Source organism: Cheilinus undulatus, linkage group 22 (assembly GCF_018320785.1).
Source record: "Cheilinus undulatus linkage group 22, ASM1832078v1, whole genome shotgun sequence".
Lineage (NCBI taxonomy): Eukaryota > Metazoa > Chordata > Actinopteri > Labriformes > Labridae > Cheilinus > Cheilinus undulatus.
The window spans coordinates 9912431-9930583 of NC_054886.1; the positions used below are offsets into that span (position 1 = coordinate 9912431).

At 39.0% G+C, this 18153-nt stretch overlaps 1 protein-coding gene across 2 annotated transcripts in view; it reads left to right on the plus strand.

Annotated features, from left to right (window-relative positions):
- lrch4 (leucine-rich repeats and calponin homology (CH) domain containing 4) overlaps nt 1–18153 on the plus strand; it is a 74273-nt gene that overhangs the window by 33017 nt on the left and 23103 nt on the right. For both annotated transcript variants that reach the window (XM_041779602.1, XM_041779601.1), the window contains exons 2-6: nt 10084–10228; nt 13497–13626; nt 13825–13930; nt 17337–17583; nt 17878–17974. In XM_041779602.1, coding sequence (XP_041635536.1) covers nt 10084–10228; nt 13497–13626; nt 13825–13930; nt 17337–17583; nt 17878–17974 — 725 coding nt within the window. The remainder of the gene's footprint in view (nt 1–10083; nt 10229–13496; nt 13627–13824; nt 13931–17336; nt 17584–17877; nt 17975–18153) is intronic.

Consider the following 18153-nt stretch of genomic DNA (forward strand, 5'->3'; position numbering starts at 1 on the left):
TATTTTGATTTTTAGTCTCAGTTTTACATAGTTTAAACTCCTTTTTTCCCAAACATGCAGCTGTCAGCGTGCAGCAACCTCATTGTGGAGCAAACAGTCGTGTTTTTCTAGCAAATCAGTGCTTTGGATTCATATCTTCATTTTCTGTCTTACACAAAACACGGTTAATACAGTATTTGTTTTTTGCACCTTCAAAATTTAAATGGAAGAAATTGCAGCAGTTGCTACAAGCACATCATGTTTTTAAAGATTATTGATGATTTTTCTGTGTGTAAGGGCAAGGTGTTTGCATAATCTGGCTATAGAATATGGATACAGTTTCAAGGGCTGTAAATGATGTAATGCAGTACTGTAACTTAGTTAATAAGCAGCATTTTTGAGGATTTTTTGGGGGATGTTTTAGGATAGAAGGGAGGAAAAGTGAGGAACAATGAGCTTAAACTGGTCCAGCCCCTTACAAGACTATTTGTTGCTTGCAGACATGTGACCCTGACGATGTTTCTGACTTTTGTTCTTTACTTCCATGCATCTTCTCAATGCCTTAAATTGTTGGATATTGTGTACAGGGTAGGGATGAGTATGGAAAACTGGTACCGACACATCAAATACATTACAACACAGATATTGATGCTTCATTTTGATATTCAGCCACCCAGTGAAAGGCCAGAATACATTATGGAATTTGTGTGATTTATATGTTAAGTAACACCAGTTTCCCTTTATTTGACTGGCATCTTAAAAGATATATCTGCAAATCATTTGATACCCAGACAGCTTTTATTCTCCTTCTGACTTTCAAATTGTTTTTCCCCCTCAAAAGTATTGTTTCAGGCTCTGTTTAGGCACTGGCACCGTATATAAAGTATCGTTTTAGCAGGTACCAGAAAGGAAGATTTATGTCTGGGGATGCCGAAGTTTAAAATCTAATCTTGTCTTGTCTCGTGAGATAAGAGTCTGGTCACACCCCTAAAAACATAAAACTGTTCTATTTATATCATGGAACTGACTGATATTAAAAACATTAACAATATTAACTTAATATTCTTTTATTTTAAGTTAAAGGTTTGCATGAGAAAGTTTAGTTTTATTAACTTTGCTCTTTTCTTCCCTCACTCCTACACGTCTCTGAGAAATTAACATCAGATTGTCCTGTTAGGATTTAAAATCTGAGCTGAAAATGTGACATGTAGACTCCTGTGTCATTAAAATGATTTTTATATGGATTCAAAGAGCATGACTTTAAGGGAACATTAGTGGCACATTGTTAGGTAGAGTTTGATTGAATCAGGATTCTGGTAAATGGATCATGTTGGGCATTTAGTTCATTAATTTTCTGTGTTATTGTGTGTTACGTTGGCTCCACAGGTGTGTTTATTATCACATTAATGAAGTGGAAGAATAGCAGATCAGGCTGGTCTCCACCAGTCCTGATGGAAAATCCAGAGTCTGGCTAGTCTGAGACATTCAAAATGTGATCAGACCGTTCTCGAGTACTACAACAGTAATAGATGCTTAGGAACATCCTTAATTCTAACATGGTTCATGGTACAATGTTTTATGTCATCTGAAAAAAGAAAGAAATTTCTTCTTCTGCACAGTGAAAAATCTCTTCTTTGATTCAGCAGTTAGGTACACTAGATGTTGGCATTAAATTGATTGGACACTGCAGTTAGTCATCGGCTACTGATATCAGTATATGCCAATCTGAGGAATGATGAGTAAATTCGGGACAGTTGGGGCGTTCTTTGCAGTAAGCATCAAGTTAAGTATAAGTAATGTTTAAATGTCTTGATATTGAAGGTCTTTTTTATACATGCAGCTAAAGCAAATATATTAATGCTTTTATTTAGGCCTCATAATCATCCAGAGAAGTCTCTTTTCTGTTTTTTAGGCATTGTTATTTCCCCAGCCAGTGTTGACAAACCTCTAACCACAGTTAACATGTGTCCAACCAATCAGGCTCATGAAGTGACCGCACAGGCCAAAAAACCAAGTCATAAAACTCTCCATAGGGCCAGCTGTGAACCGTCTGATAGTAACGGGTCAGTGTGAGTCAGCTCTTTAACTGGAAGGATCTCTCCGTTCTTGTTATGATGACATGCTGCCCCCCTCCTCCTCCTCCTGGTCCTCCTCCTGGTCCTCTGGTTCTCTGTCAGACTTGGCTCTGGTCCACGGGTCATGCCTGTTTAAAGCCAGCGTCCTGCGGTCTGAAACAGTGTGAGACTGGGCATCTCGCTACCCCATTCCTCAGCACATGCTTTTCCCATGATGCTCAGTGAGTCAGTCTGGGCTTTGTTTCAACAGCTACCAGGACAAATGGGCAGAGAAGCAGCATGGGAAAGAAGGAGAGCAGAGCAAGGCTGCTGTGCACTTCTCAGCTGTCAGAATGTGGGCTTAACTATAAAAGGGAGTTCTGGTATTTTTGAACTCATTTGGACATATTTTTGGGTCTGAATCACCAACAGGTACAAAAAGGTTTGGATTGCACCTGTAGATTTCATCTGCCTTCCCAACGGCATCATTTCTTTGGCTCTCTTACCGTGGTTTGGTATCCCTGTATGCTGTGAGCAGTGAAGCTGCTGCTAAGAATGAATGGAGACCGATTAGCCACAAGCTAAGAGGCTAGCTTCTTAAACTGCTTTTCTCCCTCATGTTGTCATAAACATTGGGGTTCCTGCAGATCCTTAAAGAGACTTTTAAAGTTTATGAAAAGATTTTTGAATTTCAAGGCCATGAAATAGTCATTTTAGTAAAGCCCGAATTCCAAAAAAAGTTGGTACACTTTGTAAAATGTTAATTAAAACCAAAGTCAGTCAGTGAATGCCAAATCTCATAACCCTTACTTTATTCATATTTTACCATGAAAAATATTTGCTTATTTAAATTTGAAGCAACATATCTCAAAAAAGTTGGGACAGGGCAACAAAAGGCTGGGAAAGTAAGTGGAACTAATGAAAACAGCTGGAGAAGCATTTTGCAACTAATGAGGTTAACTGTCAACAGGTCAGTCACATGACTGGGTGTAAATGGAGCATTTTAGAGAGGCAGAGTCTCACAGAAGTGAAGATGGGCAGAGGTTCACCAGTCTGAGAAAAAACGGGTCTAAAAGTTGTGGAACAATTTCAGAAAATAATTTGAATATTTGACATGTGCTGCTGACCTCTTGGCCAGGTCACCCTTGTGAAAGAGATTTCGGTCTCAATGGGTTTTTTATCTGGTTAAATAAAGGTTAAATAAAATAAATAAATATCTCACCATCTACAGTCTATGAGATCATCAAGCGATTTGGAGTATGGGCAAGGCTGAAGGGACCGTCAGGGACCACTGCATCAAAAACAGACATGATTATGTACTGGAAATCACTGCATGGGCTCAGGAACGCTTTCAGAAATCATTGTCTGTCAACACAGTTGGCCGTGCTATCCACAAATGACAGTTAAACCTGGATCATGGAAAGAAGTGGCCACAAACACTGTTGTCTTCTATGGGCCAAAGTCTAAAGAGGAGAGGGGCCATCCAGCTTGTTATCCTGGCACAGTTCTAAATCTGCATCTCTGATGGTATGGGGTTGTATTAGTGCCTGTGGTGTCGGCAGTGTACACATCTGGAAAAACAGTATCAAAGTTGAAAAGTAGATAGAGGTTTTAGGGCAGCATATGCAAAGCAGACCAAGGACTGTTGAGCAGTTAAAATCCTACATCAGACAAGAAAGGGACAACATTCCTCATCCAAAACTCCAACAACATGTCTCCTCACTTTGCAGAAGTTTACAGACTGTTGTTAAAAGAAGAGGGGATGTTACCTAATGGTAAACATGGCCCTGTCCCTCATTTTTTGAGATTTGCTGCTGCCATCAGATTCAGAATGAGCTAATATTTTCATGAAATGGTAAAATGACTCAGTTTCAACATCTATCTAATATGTTGTGTGTGTTCTGTTGTGAATGAAATATAGGTTTATGAAATTGTTACAATCACTGCATTCTGCTTTTACTTACATTTTACACAGTGACCTAAGTTTTTGGGAATTGAGGTTGTAATTCAGTCAGATAATTAGCTCTCCTGGTGCTTGTGTACTGGGACAATTACAGGAGTATAATTACACAATAAATGTAACCTGACCTTACCCTGCATGTTTCCACACCAACTGATGAAGATTTTAGAGGCTATAGTTTGATAAATGATGGTTTTATTGCAGCCATTACAGCCAAATTCACTGCTGAGGGCTGAACAAATCAACTACAGTCAGTCCTAAAGCTGGACTATGGTAGGAAAGGGTTAAAATCTGATAAACGTAGTCAGTGTTGTTTATAAAAAAGATGTTCTAAAGATTCTTTCTACAGAAAGTTGCTTCATTTTTGTCATTAAAAGGTTCGTCCGTATTAAACCAGAGTAAAGGTTATAGATAAATCTAAGCTTGTGTTTTGTCGGGGTGGATTCAGAGACTAGACAACCTCTCCATCCCCCAGAGCACACGCACACCCACCACACACACTCACACACCCTACCATTTCCACCCCCACCTATTGTTCACTCAGCTCCCCTGCAGCTATGGGACAGTGAAGACGGGGAGGGATCGGGCTTTTTAGAGCTACTGTACAGAATCTCTCCTCCCTCACATGTACTGTATGAACACACTAACACACTAAAGCACACACCCTGACACGGTGCTGCCCTGCTGTGTTTATTAAGGCCATGTGAAATGGTCCTGTTCTGCTTTCTTTGTTCACTCTTTCATTAATGTAGAGCAAGGCTCAGCACTAAACTATGTGAGCTCTCTGCTTTGTTCTAGTGTGACCTCTTCTCATTTATTTAAGGCTGTCCCATTTATTATGGTGGACATTCGCAGCTATTAGCAGTTTTTACTGTTAATAAGGGTTTATAATAGGTAGGTTTCCCCTCCTTTCATCTTCATTGTGTTTGTTAATATGGTCGGCAACTGATCCTGTAGTTCAATAAGGGCTTAAACATACAATTTATTCCAATTTTCCCTAATTGTGTGGGTTAATTATGTAAAAATACTGTAAATAGCAGCAGCAGATCACCTACTACCTGAACTGGATTAACTGTGATCGCATTAATCAGTGACTTCAGAATGGTTTTCCAGCCAATCAGGTTTATTTTTGTTGTTTAGAGTGTTTCCTCTACCCTTCACCATGTTTTTTTTTTTTTTTTTTTTTTTTTAAATGGATGTGAATCTAGTTTCGATGTTTTTATGATGGTGTGAAAGTTGTAATTCAAACCCTGGTATGGACCAAAAAACTGTGCAGAGACAGCTTGTCCACTTTTCTTCTGACTCTGGTGCAGTTTGTTGAAGTACTGCACCATTAATATAACTGTAGTTGGAATGCCAGGCTGTGCATTTAAATAACTGCATGAAAGGCTGCAGCTATTTCTGTATTAAGTATAGGCTACTTGAAACTAGTGCTGCATAATTTGATAATAATGTGCGCTTGCGATTGTACTGCACAATAATGCATTTTGCAACTGCAGTTACTATATAATCCAGTACCCCAGTGCACCATGTTGGGTCTTTTATTTTTTCAGTGATTGCTTTTTCTAGTCTTCAGAAACTGCTGAAAAATCCTGCACACTGGAGGGAAACCCTCACTCCTCTCCAGCTCCTTCCTTCACCCAAGTTACCAATATTTTTGTGCAATTTAGACAGAATTTCCTTCTCTACTCTCTGCTTGTTGGGGCTTACATGTAACATTCCTGTATGAAAACATTCAAAATATTTCAGTACAGTTAAGTCAGTGAGTTAGAGCTTATTAGTGCTGCATGGTTTGGTAGTTATGTGCGATTGCTGTTTTACTAGACTGTATTTCAATTTGCAAATATGATACCACAAATGGTATCATGAGTCTACTTGCTTTGTTATCAAGGAGAATGCTGAGAACAATGAAAGTTTAGAAGTGTGTATTTTATAAAAAGAATACAAAAGCTGATGTTTTTAATGTACTGCTTTCCAAAAAAATGTTTTTTTTCCCTTTTTTGAAAATAAAGATAACTACAAAGTGCAAAAGTGACCCTCCTGTAAACTCAAAGGCCTTTCTGCAGATATTTTTGTAAACCTCTGTAGTATTACTGAATACTAAAATAACTGCAACATCACTGTGGTTATGTCATTTCACACACTGGCATTGCAATTGCATTTAGATTAATTATGCAGCACTGCTATATAGTATAGCAGCATGTTACATGAGGGAGAAAAGCTGTTAAAGAGGTACCACTAGCCTCCTAGCTCGTGGCCTTAAATGGGTTGTATGCAAAGTGTAAACAGGGCCTTTGACATCATTTCTTCCCAGGAATGCAAGGGGGACTAAAACAGCTCTGTGACCCATTTTTGGGTCCTAATCCACTGGTTGAGAACCACCGATTAAGTGGGTAATAATGAGTCTGGGTCTCAGGCTGCTGCCTGTCTGAGAAATACTTTGAGGGTAGTGAACATCCGGGGTTTCACATGCAGACTTTACCTGGTTATCACTCTAAGGTAGACTATGAATGGTCCATTTACCTTATTCTCATATAGTTACCCTCATAGCAGAACTGCCTAAGTCATGCTTTAAGGTTTTCAAGAAAAAAAGAAGGCAAACACATAGGATTTTTTTTATTTATATGGTAACAGTAAATTCTATCAGATCTGTAAACAAGTTTCTTACAGAAAGAAAAGCCACGAAAAAGACATCTTAACAAATACAAGTGACTAAATAGATAATAAAATCAAAAGATAATAATGAATTAATTAGATGACTTAGGCATATAGTGATCATGGACTGTAACAAGCACTCTGATTGGCTGAGGACATAGGCAAGGTGCAATGAATCAGCAGCATTAGGAGAGGAGAAATCAGCAGATATCACAACTTGGCCAAAAAATGACTTCAGGAATTATGCTATGAAGCTATCTGTGACTCTGTATGTTTTATTTCACATGTATTTATCTCAGAACAGACTATTTAAATTGCATTTCAGTTCATTTTATATATGTATGTTAATAAACTGCAAGAATGTCTGACCAATCAGAGCATTTTTCCTTGCACATCACACATTTTTTTTCCACCTGTAAATCTCCCCCTTGTAAATACAGATAAAAGTTGATGGGATTATCAAACAATGAGACAAATTGATCCGTGATTCACACCAGAGCAAAAGACCTTAAGGTGTGGAAACACCCGTAAACAGTCTGAAGAAGTTTATCTGCAATTTCTAACAATTAAAACAAGAAATTGCCCTTTATTTTGTATAAGACTTCTGTTTTTGTTTTTTTTTTTTTGCTGCAGTCTCAAACAAGTATCAGTCTTGTTCATTTCCTACTAGAACCATATTAATATCTGGTATTATGCCAGTTAGGGCCTTTGCTTCATGTTTTCCGCCGCCTCCTGATCCAACAACGCTCCATCTGCTGTGAAAAGTCCAGTCTGCTTTGGAGCAGTTTGGCCAATTTGGAGAGGCTTCCCCCTTACAATCATTCCTTTAGAAATCAAGAAACATTTTACCAAGAACCAAATCTTCAGTCTGTTTCTTAATAGAATAAAATGCAAAAATATACCCCCAGTTAAGATAATAAACATAATCAATCATTGTTTGGTTCTCTTTTCAAACATGACTCCCTCTCTCCAGAGCTAGATCCATTTATAACACCAGTGTGACTGTGCATGCTCTCCATCGTCTTTTCTGCTCAAGTATCTGCATCAATCAAACTCTCACACGTGCTTCAGACTGATCTAAAGACGTGTAAGTGTGCCATAGTCATAATAAAGCCTGAATGGAGAGCCTGTAGTGGCCCCCATTAGCACTGAGCATTCTCTGGCAGCATCATGAGACAGACGTCTGTCAATGGCAGACGGCCCGATGGCTGTTTATTGATCGTGTTGGAAGCAGCCGGGCTGGAGGAGGAGACACCACTTCCTCTCTTTGTTGCAGCTTCAATGGGGGCTTTTATTTTGGAGACTTGAAGAATTCAAGAAGGGGAGAGAATGTGACTTCTGCCTTTCTACAGTTATTGGGGGTCATTAACTAAAGGATTCCCCTCTGAAGCATCATCGACCACATCAGTTTACATCATCAGCGTTTATTTATTTTCTCCTGGTTTTGGGCTCAGTTTGAGCTCTCTGGTGTGTTTTAAAGTGTTCGCTATCTGTGTTCATCACCCTGATTTTTCTAGATTTACACAGGATTCTAAAGACTTCCCTTTTTCCAGTTTAGAAAAAGCAGAGCTACTTTTCATTAATTATTTTTAAAGAAAATTTAAAAAAAAAAAAAAAAAAAAAAAAAAAAGAATCTTGAAAAAGGAGCCACTTTCAATCACAAAAACAGCAAACCCCAAAACAGAAATTGACAAAAGGGTTCAATTGTATGTTTTTTTTTTTGTTGTTGTTGTTGTTTTTTTTTTTTTTTTTTGACAATTCTGTTTTCTTTTTTTCTTTTTTCTTTTTTCTTTTTAAAGGAAGACTTGAAAAACAGGAAAACACGTTACCCAATATGGATGGTAAACATTTCAAAGTAAAAGCCTGAAAAGTCAGAGGGCATCTGTCTTTCCTTTTAAATCCATAACAAGTTCCATTTTCTGTCATTAAGTTTGTGTTATAATTGTCAGTCTACTCAAGGTTCTTTCAAAATAAAAGCAGGGCTGTTTTCCAAGCAGGAAGTCAGTTACCTTTTGCTCAAGACAGTACAAAAGTTTAATGGGACATAAAACCAGTTTTAAATGCAAAATAGTGGAATTTCAAAATAGGGAGATTAATTGTGATTAACTGCAGGAATTCTAAGATTAATCACATCAAAAAATGTTAACTATTTGATTCCCCTGAGACTAGTAGTTCTCCAAGTGAGGCGGGTTTCCCTTCTTTCTCTCTTTCCTCCTTTTCTGCTCTATCCACCCTCCTATCCAGTCCTCTAGAGTTGTTTATTGTAGGCCCCACTTAGCGTCGATTAACATCCTTAATCTTGAATGTTAAAATCAGAGTAAACTGGTGTTCTCATCTCTGCTGAGACCGTCCTACATTCAGAACCTCTGCAGTCAAAGCAGGAAGCAGCAGCAGCAGCAGCTATTTTAGGACCGGCTCACCCACTTTGGTCAGTGGACGGGTACCGTCCTTGCCCAGATGCTGTCACAGCGCTGTGGTTTTGTTAATTTTAGGATGGAGGTTTTTGAACGCAGTGTGGATTCTGTCGAACAGCACAAGAGCGCACAGAATATACGAGCAGAGATTGTGATTTATGGAAGTCAGCGAGGTCAGGATCTCTATATGGGCTCAGAGAGGACAAAAATACAAAACCACTACTGTACGGCTGAGAGATCTGTAACAAAAGATGGTATCAGAGGGCATCATGGGAGCTGTAGGATAACCTTATAAGGGGCTAAATGTTAAGATGTTTCTGCCTTTAATGCCTCAGTTTTCCCTTTCACTATATTTTGGATCTCTCTTGTTGGGAAACTTTTTCTAATCGATCAACCTTTGTCCTCTGCATTTAGTCAATAGTAATGAAATTATCTTAAACTGTTTTCATCTTTTTTTGTGGCTCCCTGCCTTTATGTGACAGTTGACATGAAGGATGCAGGAGGTGAATGACATAAAGCAGAAGTTTACAGCTGGGTTAAAGCTGCAGTTACCAAAAATATCTGTGGTTTTGTACCACTGGGTCACAAAAATACATCCAAAAGTCACTACTAAAAAGGGATTTCTGGTGTTTAAACTTGAGCACTATTTTTTGCATGTTTTCAGGTCTTTGTGTATAAAGATAGTAAAGTTTTTGTTATCCTCTTAAGAGTAAAAAGTTAACTGACAAAAGGAAATGAAGACATTTGGAAGTGGATGAAGAGTAACTTTAAGAAGATGAAGAATCAGCTGGGAATAAGAGCTCAGGAAACTGACTGTTGATATCATTCTGCTGCTGAACATCCATCTCATTTCCTCTTTGTGTGGTGACTTTATGAATCCTGTAGATTCTGTGACGGATCGGTCTAAAGACTGGCTCCCTCATATGTTAGCTATATGTAGATTCTCTAATGGTTTGGTCTAACGTCTGGCCTTCTTTACGTTGATTCTGATCTAACATCTGCTCACTTTGTGTCTCTCCAGATCTGTCTAAGAACCGTCTGTGCGAGCTGCCGGAGGAGCTGTGTCAGTTCATCTCTTTGGAGACGCTCAGTCTGTACCACAATGGGATGCGTTCATTGTCGCCCAGCTTGGGCAACCTGCAGGCGCTCACCTACCTCAACCTCAGGTAACACTGCACAAATACTATACACATGCAGCCTTCAGATATTGTTACAAACCAGAAAATATTATTGTTATTCATTTTATTCAGCTAGAAAAAACAGTGATTGGATTTCTATTTTTAACATAAATGCCAGTTACCTAGTGGTGGCGTCTGAGCACCTTAAGACGGATGGCTCGTGTTCAGATCCAGCCTATAGCTTTGCCGCCACATGTTGTTACCCACTCTCTAAATCTATCCTCTCTCTAATTTAAAGGCATAAGCCAAAATTTTAACAATAATGAAAATAAATGATTGCATTTTAAGGTGCTGAATGTTTTTAGTAAAAATGAAGATTGTTTAGAAACCTATGTAGAAGACAGAAGTCCAAGACATCAACTATTTGGCAGTTTAACATTTTTGATTAGCAAAACTGTCTGCAAACTCTCTGAAATGCACTCATGCAGTGTAAACATCTGAAAAAGTGGATGGAACTGGCAAGGAATGATGGTTTCCTCTCCTCTTCAGCAGTTCCACCAGTTTTTTTACAAATGTTGCCGACAGGGTAGGAGTAATTTGGAGATATTCATTGTTTTTTAATCATCAAAATCCGCAGGCAAACTCCTGCACTCTATCTTAATTGCACAAATATGTTGGTAACATTTGGAAAAGTGGGTTGAACTGACAAGGAGCAAGGGAAACTCTTGTTAGAGTTAGTTGACTACATAAATTGTTTTTAATTACCCACAGTTACAAGCAGACACTTGCACATTTATGTTAGCAACTTTTGGAAAAGCTGGTGAAAAAAGAAAAGCATAACTACAGCAAATTTGATTCTTGCCAGTTCCACCCACTTTTCCAAAAGCTGCTGAGAACTGAGTTGTGAGTTGAATAAAATTATCCGTTTTAATCATTAAGAAAAACTCCCACACACTCTTTAAGTATCACAACAACATTGGCAAGATTTTGAATATTTGGTAGAACTGGCAAAGTGCTAGGGAAATCAACAGTCTTTGCCAGTTTTACCTGCTTTTTATGTGTCTAAGTGGTGGGAAGTGAGTGGACAAAATCTGTTTAGTTAAACTACCCCAGAGTAGTAGGACTCTGGTACAGGGTCTAAGTTGCTATCTTTATCGGTAATTTTTGGAAAATTAGTGTGGCTAGCTAGGAAAACAATCAATGTAGCCAACTTAATTTTACCCACTTTTCATTTGACAAAAGCAAGAAGTGTGTTGGCAACAATTTTGCTTTTCATTAAGAATTGCTGCTCTAATCCTAGTAGACAATATTTAAATTGCTCAAATGAGCTGGCAACATTCTGAATAGTGGGTGGATATGGAGAAGATCGAGGGAAACCCTCAACCTTCAACATTTCAGCAATTCTTTTAGAGTGGGGAGCAAGTTTGCAACATTTTTTATTACCTAAATTTGCAGGCTGAATCCTGTACACTGTCTAGATTGCACAACTATGTTGGAAACTTTTGGAGAAGCAGGTGTAACCTATAAGAAGACAATAAATGCTAAATGCTAGCGCGGGTAGGATGTTGTATCAAAAATTGTAATCAAACAATTGTTAAACATTTTCTAAATTGCACAAATACATTTGCAACATCTTGAATTGTTGTTGGAATTGACAAGGAGTGAGGGAGACCCTCGATATTTTAAAGTTGCACACTGTTTAAAATGTTGCCAGCTGATGGGGAGCAAGTTGGCAACATTTATTGTTTTTAATGACCCAAAATTGGAGGACGACTCCTAAATGGTGTCTGTATTGCACAACTTTGTTGGCAATTTTAGGAAAAGCAGGTGTAACTTGGGGGGAAATCCAGCCAATTGAATCCTCTCAAGTTTCGCCCACTTTTCCAAAATATACCAACCAGCAAGGAGTGTGTTAGCAACAGTTATTGCTTTTATTTATTAAAAGATTGCTGCCTTATGCATTATATAAATTGCTAAAATACATAGTTAGTGGAACTGTCAAGGAGCGAGGGAAACCTCCTGTAAGTTCCAGACACTTTTTATAGTCACTGCCAACTAGAAGGGAGCTAGTTGGCAGTATTTATTGATTTAGTTGTCCAAAATTGCAGGCAGACTCCTGCACACAGTCTAAATGGCACAACTATGTTGGCAACTTTTGAAAAGGCAAGTATAACTGGCCAGGAAAACTATCAATGTTGCTGGTTCCACCCACTTTTACAAAAGTTGCAAACAAGCAAGTTCAATTGCAGCAATAATAATTTGTTTAAATAGTCAAAAATTGGAGCCAAACTCCTACATGCCATCAAAATTGCACAGATATGCTGGAAACTTTCGGAAAAGTGGGCCGGACTGGCAAAAAAGGATGGTTTCTCTTATTCCTTGATGATTCTGTCCACTTTTTCCAATGTTGCCAACATATTTGTGCAGTTCAGACATTGCTCTCTCTCTCTCTCTTTTGGTAAAAATCCAACTGAAGTTTATGAAGGTTTGATTCCATCAATTACTAAAATCATGAAGATTTGATCATGTTGAAACGCACAGGAATTAAGAATACTGAACATTTTCACTACCTCAGTATTACGGCTTCCAACATTTGTGTAGTTTAGACCGTGAGTATGAGGAGGGTTTTTTTGTTGTTTTTTTTTTGTTTTTTGTTTTTTTTTTTTGGCAAATTTTGATAATTTAAAAGGAAAGAGTGTCCAATATTGGGTTGGGGGACTTAAATATTTGTTGCAATGGTATGAAACAGGTTTCAATTTGGTTAAATTATCACGAGACTGATATAAAACTTTATCATACTGCTATTGTGATGACAGTTTGTTTTTTCTTTATAAAAATAAGAAAATCCAGACATACATAATGTCTCACCATTTAGATTCAAATTAATGAGATATGATTTTTTTAACCATATTACCCAGCCGTTGTCATAATAGTCTTAAACTGCCCTGACATGCTGAAGTTTCCCTGCTGCATTGACGCTTTAGCACCAATCTCTTCTGGAGCATCGTGGCTCCTCTGAGGCTCTGCTGCCGTCTGAACTCAAACATGTTTATTTTTGTTGGAGATAAAGAGACGACATTCACATCCTGTCCAAACCTTGTTGCACCAACAGAACCACACCAACACAAAACTGTAATTTCACTGTTGCTTAGAGACGAGTTAAACTCTCCAGGTGGCTGCAGAGAGACGAGAAAGCTCCCAGCAGCTGAAATTAACTCTGTGCTGCTAATTTAGAGCATTCTAGCTTCAGATTTAAACCAGAAATGTTGTAAACTGTTGAATAATTGTGGTGTTTGTGTTTTTTTTGTTTCCACAGTCGAAATCTTCTGTCCAGTTTACCCCCCTCGGTGTTCCAGCTTCCCCTCCTGAGAGTGCTCATCGTCAGCAACAACAAGCTGTGTTCACTGCCCGCCTCCATCTTCTCCCTCACACACCTCCGACAGCTGGTGTGATATCTACACTCCCACTCACATGTGCTCTACTTTATTCCACACATAGTTTTCACAGTAGAAAATGTTACATCTACTATTCCATGTAGGTCAGATAAAAATGGTGCACAGGTTTCTAATGATCAGCTCTGATGGAGTCTGTCTGTGCTCCTCTGTTTCACTGGTGTCTGTTATTTCTGTGTTTTTGTGCATCAGGATGTAAGCTGTAATGAGCTGCAGTGTTTGCCTGCAGAACTCGGACAGCTCGAGTGTCTGAGGGACTTGAACCTGCGGAGGAATCGGATCACCACTTTGCCTGAAGGTAGACACACATTTTACCCCAGCTAAGGAGCCAAGACGTCCTCTAGTCTGCAGAAAGTCAGCTCTAAAAATAAGATGGAATATAAAACTCCAGTGGATAAAGCAGTGCAATATGAAACAATACAGCAAAATAAGAGATGATGTTATGACACAGTTTGATGACACAATAAGCCACAAAATTATGCACCAGAATAGAGGGTATGCATGTAACCCCACAGTCAGTGTGAGTCTGAGAGGCAGAAAGTTCAGACTGGTGACAGAAAAGAGCAGAATCAGCAGTAAACAACTTTATTCAGCTGAAGAGTGCCATCTTTTTCTCTAATTACATCTTGTTGATGTTCGTCATGGTCAGTCCAGATCCTCAGCTGATTAAATATGTTCACAGAAATGTTTGGAGCTGTAACAGCATGTAAATAAAGACACAGGATGAAGCTGGACTATTACAGTGGTTACTTAAAATTAGTGATGAATAAAAAAACTATTTTTACCTTAACCCTTGTTTTTACCTTAAAGGAAAATAAAGACTATAACTTTCAACAGATCAAGCATACGGTAAAAAGTAATATCTAAGCTAAAGAAATCAAATTATGTTTTATAGCCCTAGATATAATCCTGTAATATCTGATTAACGTGAAAGACAAAAGGGGGGTTCGTCCATCGACGTTTGTTACAAATTCAGTAAAATAGCCTTTGTTAATTAACGTGATTTCCACGTGGTCAAACCTACCCATCCATCCATGTTCGACACTGCTTTTCCCATTCGGGGTCCAGGGGCATGGAGCCTATCTCAGCTGCCATTGTACCAGTGAGTTACGTCCTGGAATGGTCACCAGCCAATCACAGGGCTGACATACAAAGACAAGCAAGCAGCCTCACACTAAGCAAGGACGATATGGCCTAGATATCACATCATGATATTTTTCTTGCCTTTGACAGTAACTAAATATCTCTGTATTGAAAAAATTAAAAAAGATAATGCTTTTAAACACAAATTCAGGTGTCTCCCCTTAAAAACATGTTATTGGCATACTCGAGCACAGAAAAATAATATATTTTTTACTCTCTCTATGATTGCTTCTTTCTATCTGCGTTAAAAGTTTTACGTTTTGTCTCTATCCTGCTGAGGTGTGTTAAGCTGCTAATAATTTGAGCGCATTTCCTGATGAGGACGTTGACAATAAAAGCGTTTCAGAAAAATAACAACTGTAGACTTTTATTGTGAAGAACCTGAGAGAAATAACGTATTTATTATTGATTTAGCTCAGCTTTGGCTGCGGGAATGGCGAGTTTTTGCCACTAGTTTGCAGCAGCTTCTCTGACCTCATTTAACTTCACAGCCTTGATCTTTGACTCATTGTAGACATAAAAAAGAAAGTCATAAGTTAAAACATAACTTTAAACAGTTGTTTAAGGCGTTACAAGATGAATAGCTGCAGCAGCATGGGCTCAAGACAAACCAAGACCAGCCAAAGCAGCACACAGCTGGTGTAAAAGCCCCAGGCAGGCTGACGGAGATGGCACACTGACTTTGTTGTGGTTATTACACCATCAAACTTAGTGAGTAAAGAAAGCACGTTTTGCCTGTTAACCATGCTTCATTACAACGGCAAGAGTGGGTGAAGTCGGTTAGTTATCTTGCTACACGTAATGCTAGAGGTAAACATGCTAAACCTGGACTCAGCCTGAGATGTCCACCACAAAGGACTTGCTCCGCCAGCTGTGGGGCGGATATGCCTCACATGTGCATCACAGCAGAAAGCAGGCATTTAAACCGGTTATGGAGATGTTGTAAAAATACATCCTGTGGCAAAAAATTTTACTGGTGATGGTACTAATACTGGTTTACCGCACACCACTAGCTCACACTCATACCTATGGCCAATTTAGAGCCACTTATCAACCTAACGAGCATGTTTTTGGTCTGGGGAGAAGACCGGAGTACCCAGAGAAAACCCAAACATGCACAGGGAGAACATGCAAACTCCACATAGAAAGGCCCCCACCTTTGTGGAGCCTATTTGGTCAAACACTGAAGTTATTTTTTTTAATGTATTATTCATGAAATAAAGCAACCAAGTAGCACGTCATACATATACTGACATGCCAGATAAACTGTTTCATATCTCCATGCCACGGATTTATTTCACATTCATTGAGGAAACCTCCCATAGAAAGTGTTTAAGAAGGGCAGGGCTTTTTAAAACAGTCTTTGAAGGTGATTGGACAAACCCTCTGTCTGTCACATTCATGACGGGATAATCAAAGAAACAAGACAGAATTAGATAGTAGACATGCACAGATCCAGTAAGTAACGTGGGCTCTATAAAAACAATGCTATAATAGTTTTCCAATGGTGGAGCCTAATGGTATAAAACTCATGCTGAAGTCAGTCAGGAGATGTAAAAACATGTTATCTGCCAAGAGAAGCTTTCAGTGTGGCTCTTTGCTCTTGTTTTGATGAAGAAATGTGGTTCAGTTCTGATAGAGCTGCTGCTATATTATAACTACATCCAAACTAAAAGCTACAGTAGTCCAAACTAGTCTGTTTTCTTCTCATTTTCATCCATTCCAGTATTTCAGAATGTTTTGCCCTACTGAGCAGGCATATCATTGGCTCAAAGTGACATCAGTGTATACCCTCTGTACAACACAAAAAGACAGTAGGACACAATAAGACGTATCAGGAAATTTCACAACACAGTATGACATGACAGGACATTACTTTATAAGACTACACAATCTGATAAGACACGACACAAATCAACATGGCTAAGACAGGACAAGATATTATATAATTAACAAAACGGTATAATCCAATATGATGTGCTTCATCCTTGATCTTGGACTAATGAATACTTCAAAGGCCTGCTCTCTCATAGTATAACTTTCCCTTTTCCTGTGCTTTAAATCTGACCACTTCTCATAATGTTCCTGTTTAGTGTTACTCAGCTCTCTGAAATGAACCTAAATAACCCTGAAACCCTCAGATCTGATGGATGATTCTGCACTTCATCTGCTGTAATCAGATATTCATTGTATCCGTGATAATAGACAGTATGGCGGTACAGAGTGGATGGTAATTGTATCATTATTGTGAGTTATTGATTGTTTATATACAGAATTATTGATCTGTTGACTTCTCTGCAGCTTTAATGGATCTTAAACCATGAATGCTTTATTCTGCAGCTCATTAGAAAGAAATGTTAATGGAGGGACTTCATAAAAACAAGATTAAACAGACAAACAGCAGACTGTTCTTTCTCTGAATGAAACGTAGCTGAGTCATGACAAGAGATTGGCCGTTTAACTATTGTTAATTCAAACTAAAGCCCACTTGTATGCATTTACAAGACAAGTTGAGGCTTAAATGGCACCTTAATAAAGTGTACTCTCTTTTTACCTTCCAGAAATATCCGAGCTCCCCCTCGTACGGCTTGATGTCTCCTGTAACCGCATTTCCCACGTGCCCCTGTGTTACCGCCATCTGCGGCATCTTCAGAGCATCTCTCTGGACAACAACCCCCTCCAGATGCCCCCTGCACAGATCTGCTCCAAGGGCAAATACCACATCTTCAAGTTCCTCAATATGGAGGCGTGCAAGAGGAGCACGGAGGAGCTGGAGAGACACCTGAGGCCCACAGGCTTCAACAGCTGGTGAGCTGGGGAGGGGGGGACTGAACAGAGGGAGGGAGGGGGAGAAGTAGAAGGAAGAAAAATAGAACGAAAACATAGAGAGAACTTTAAGGCAGACTTCAGGCAGTTTATTATTTTTAGGAAGAATCCCTCGAATGACTGAGTGTCCATCTTACTAAACAGAGGGTACACGTGGAGATGACAGAGATGCTCTTGGAGGATAAAAACATGAGCAATTGTCCTTTAAACCAGTGAACTTCTGTGTAGCAGTCAGTGCAGTTTGCTTTAATGCTTCCTCTTTATGTCTCCCTCTAGTCTGTCAGACCAGGAGCTGTTCTCAGGTCCGTTTGGCGGTCTGGACTCCGGATTCAACAGTGTGGACAGCGGCAGCAAACGCTGGTCTGGAAACGAGGTAAACTAACACATGCGTACATATTCCTGTTGGTTAAACTGTATTAGAACTTTAAAATACTATTGAACTGTGTAAAAGGTGCATGTCGTCTGTTGAATTTGTCATATTTCAACTATTATTTTGTTGTCTGCCTTCCTGAAGCCTTTCGTTTTTGCTTTGGCTGTTCTCATTTGGTCTTT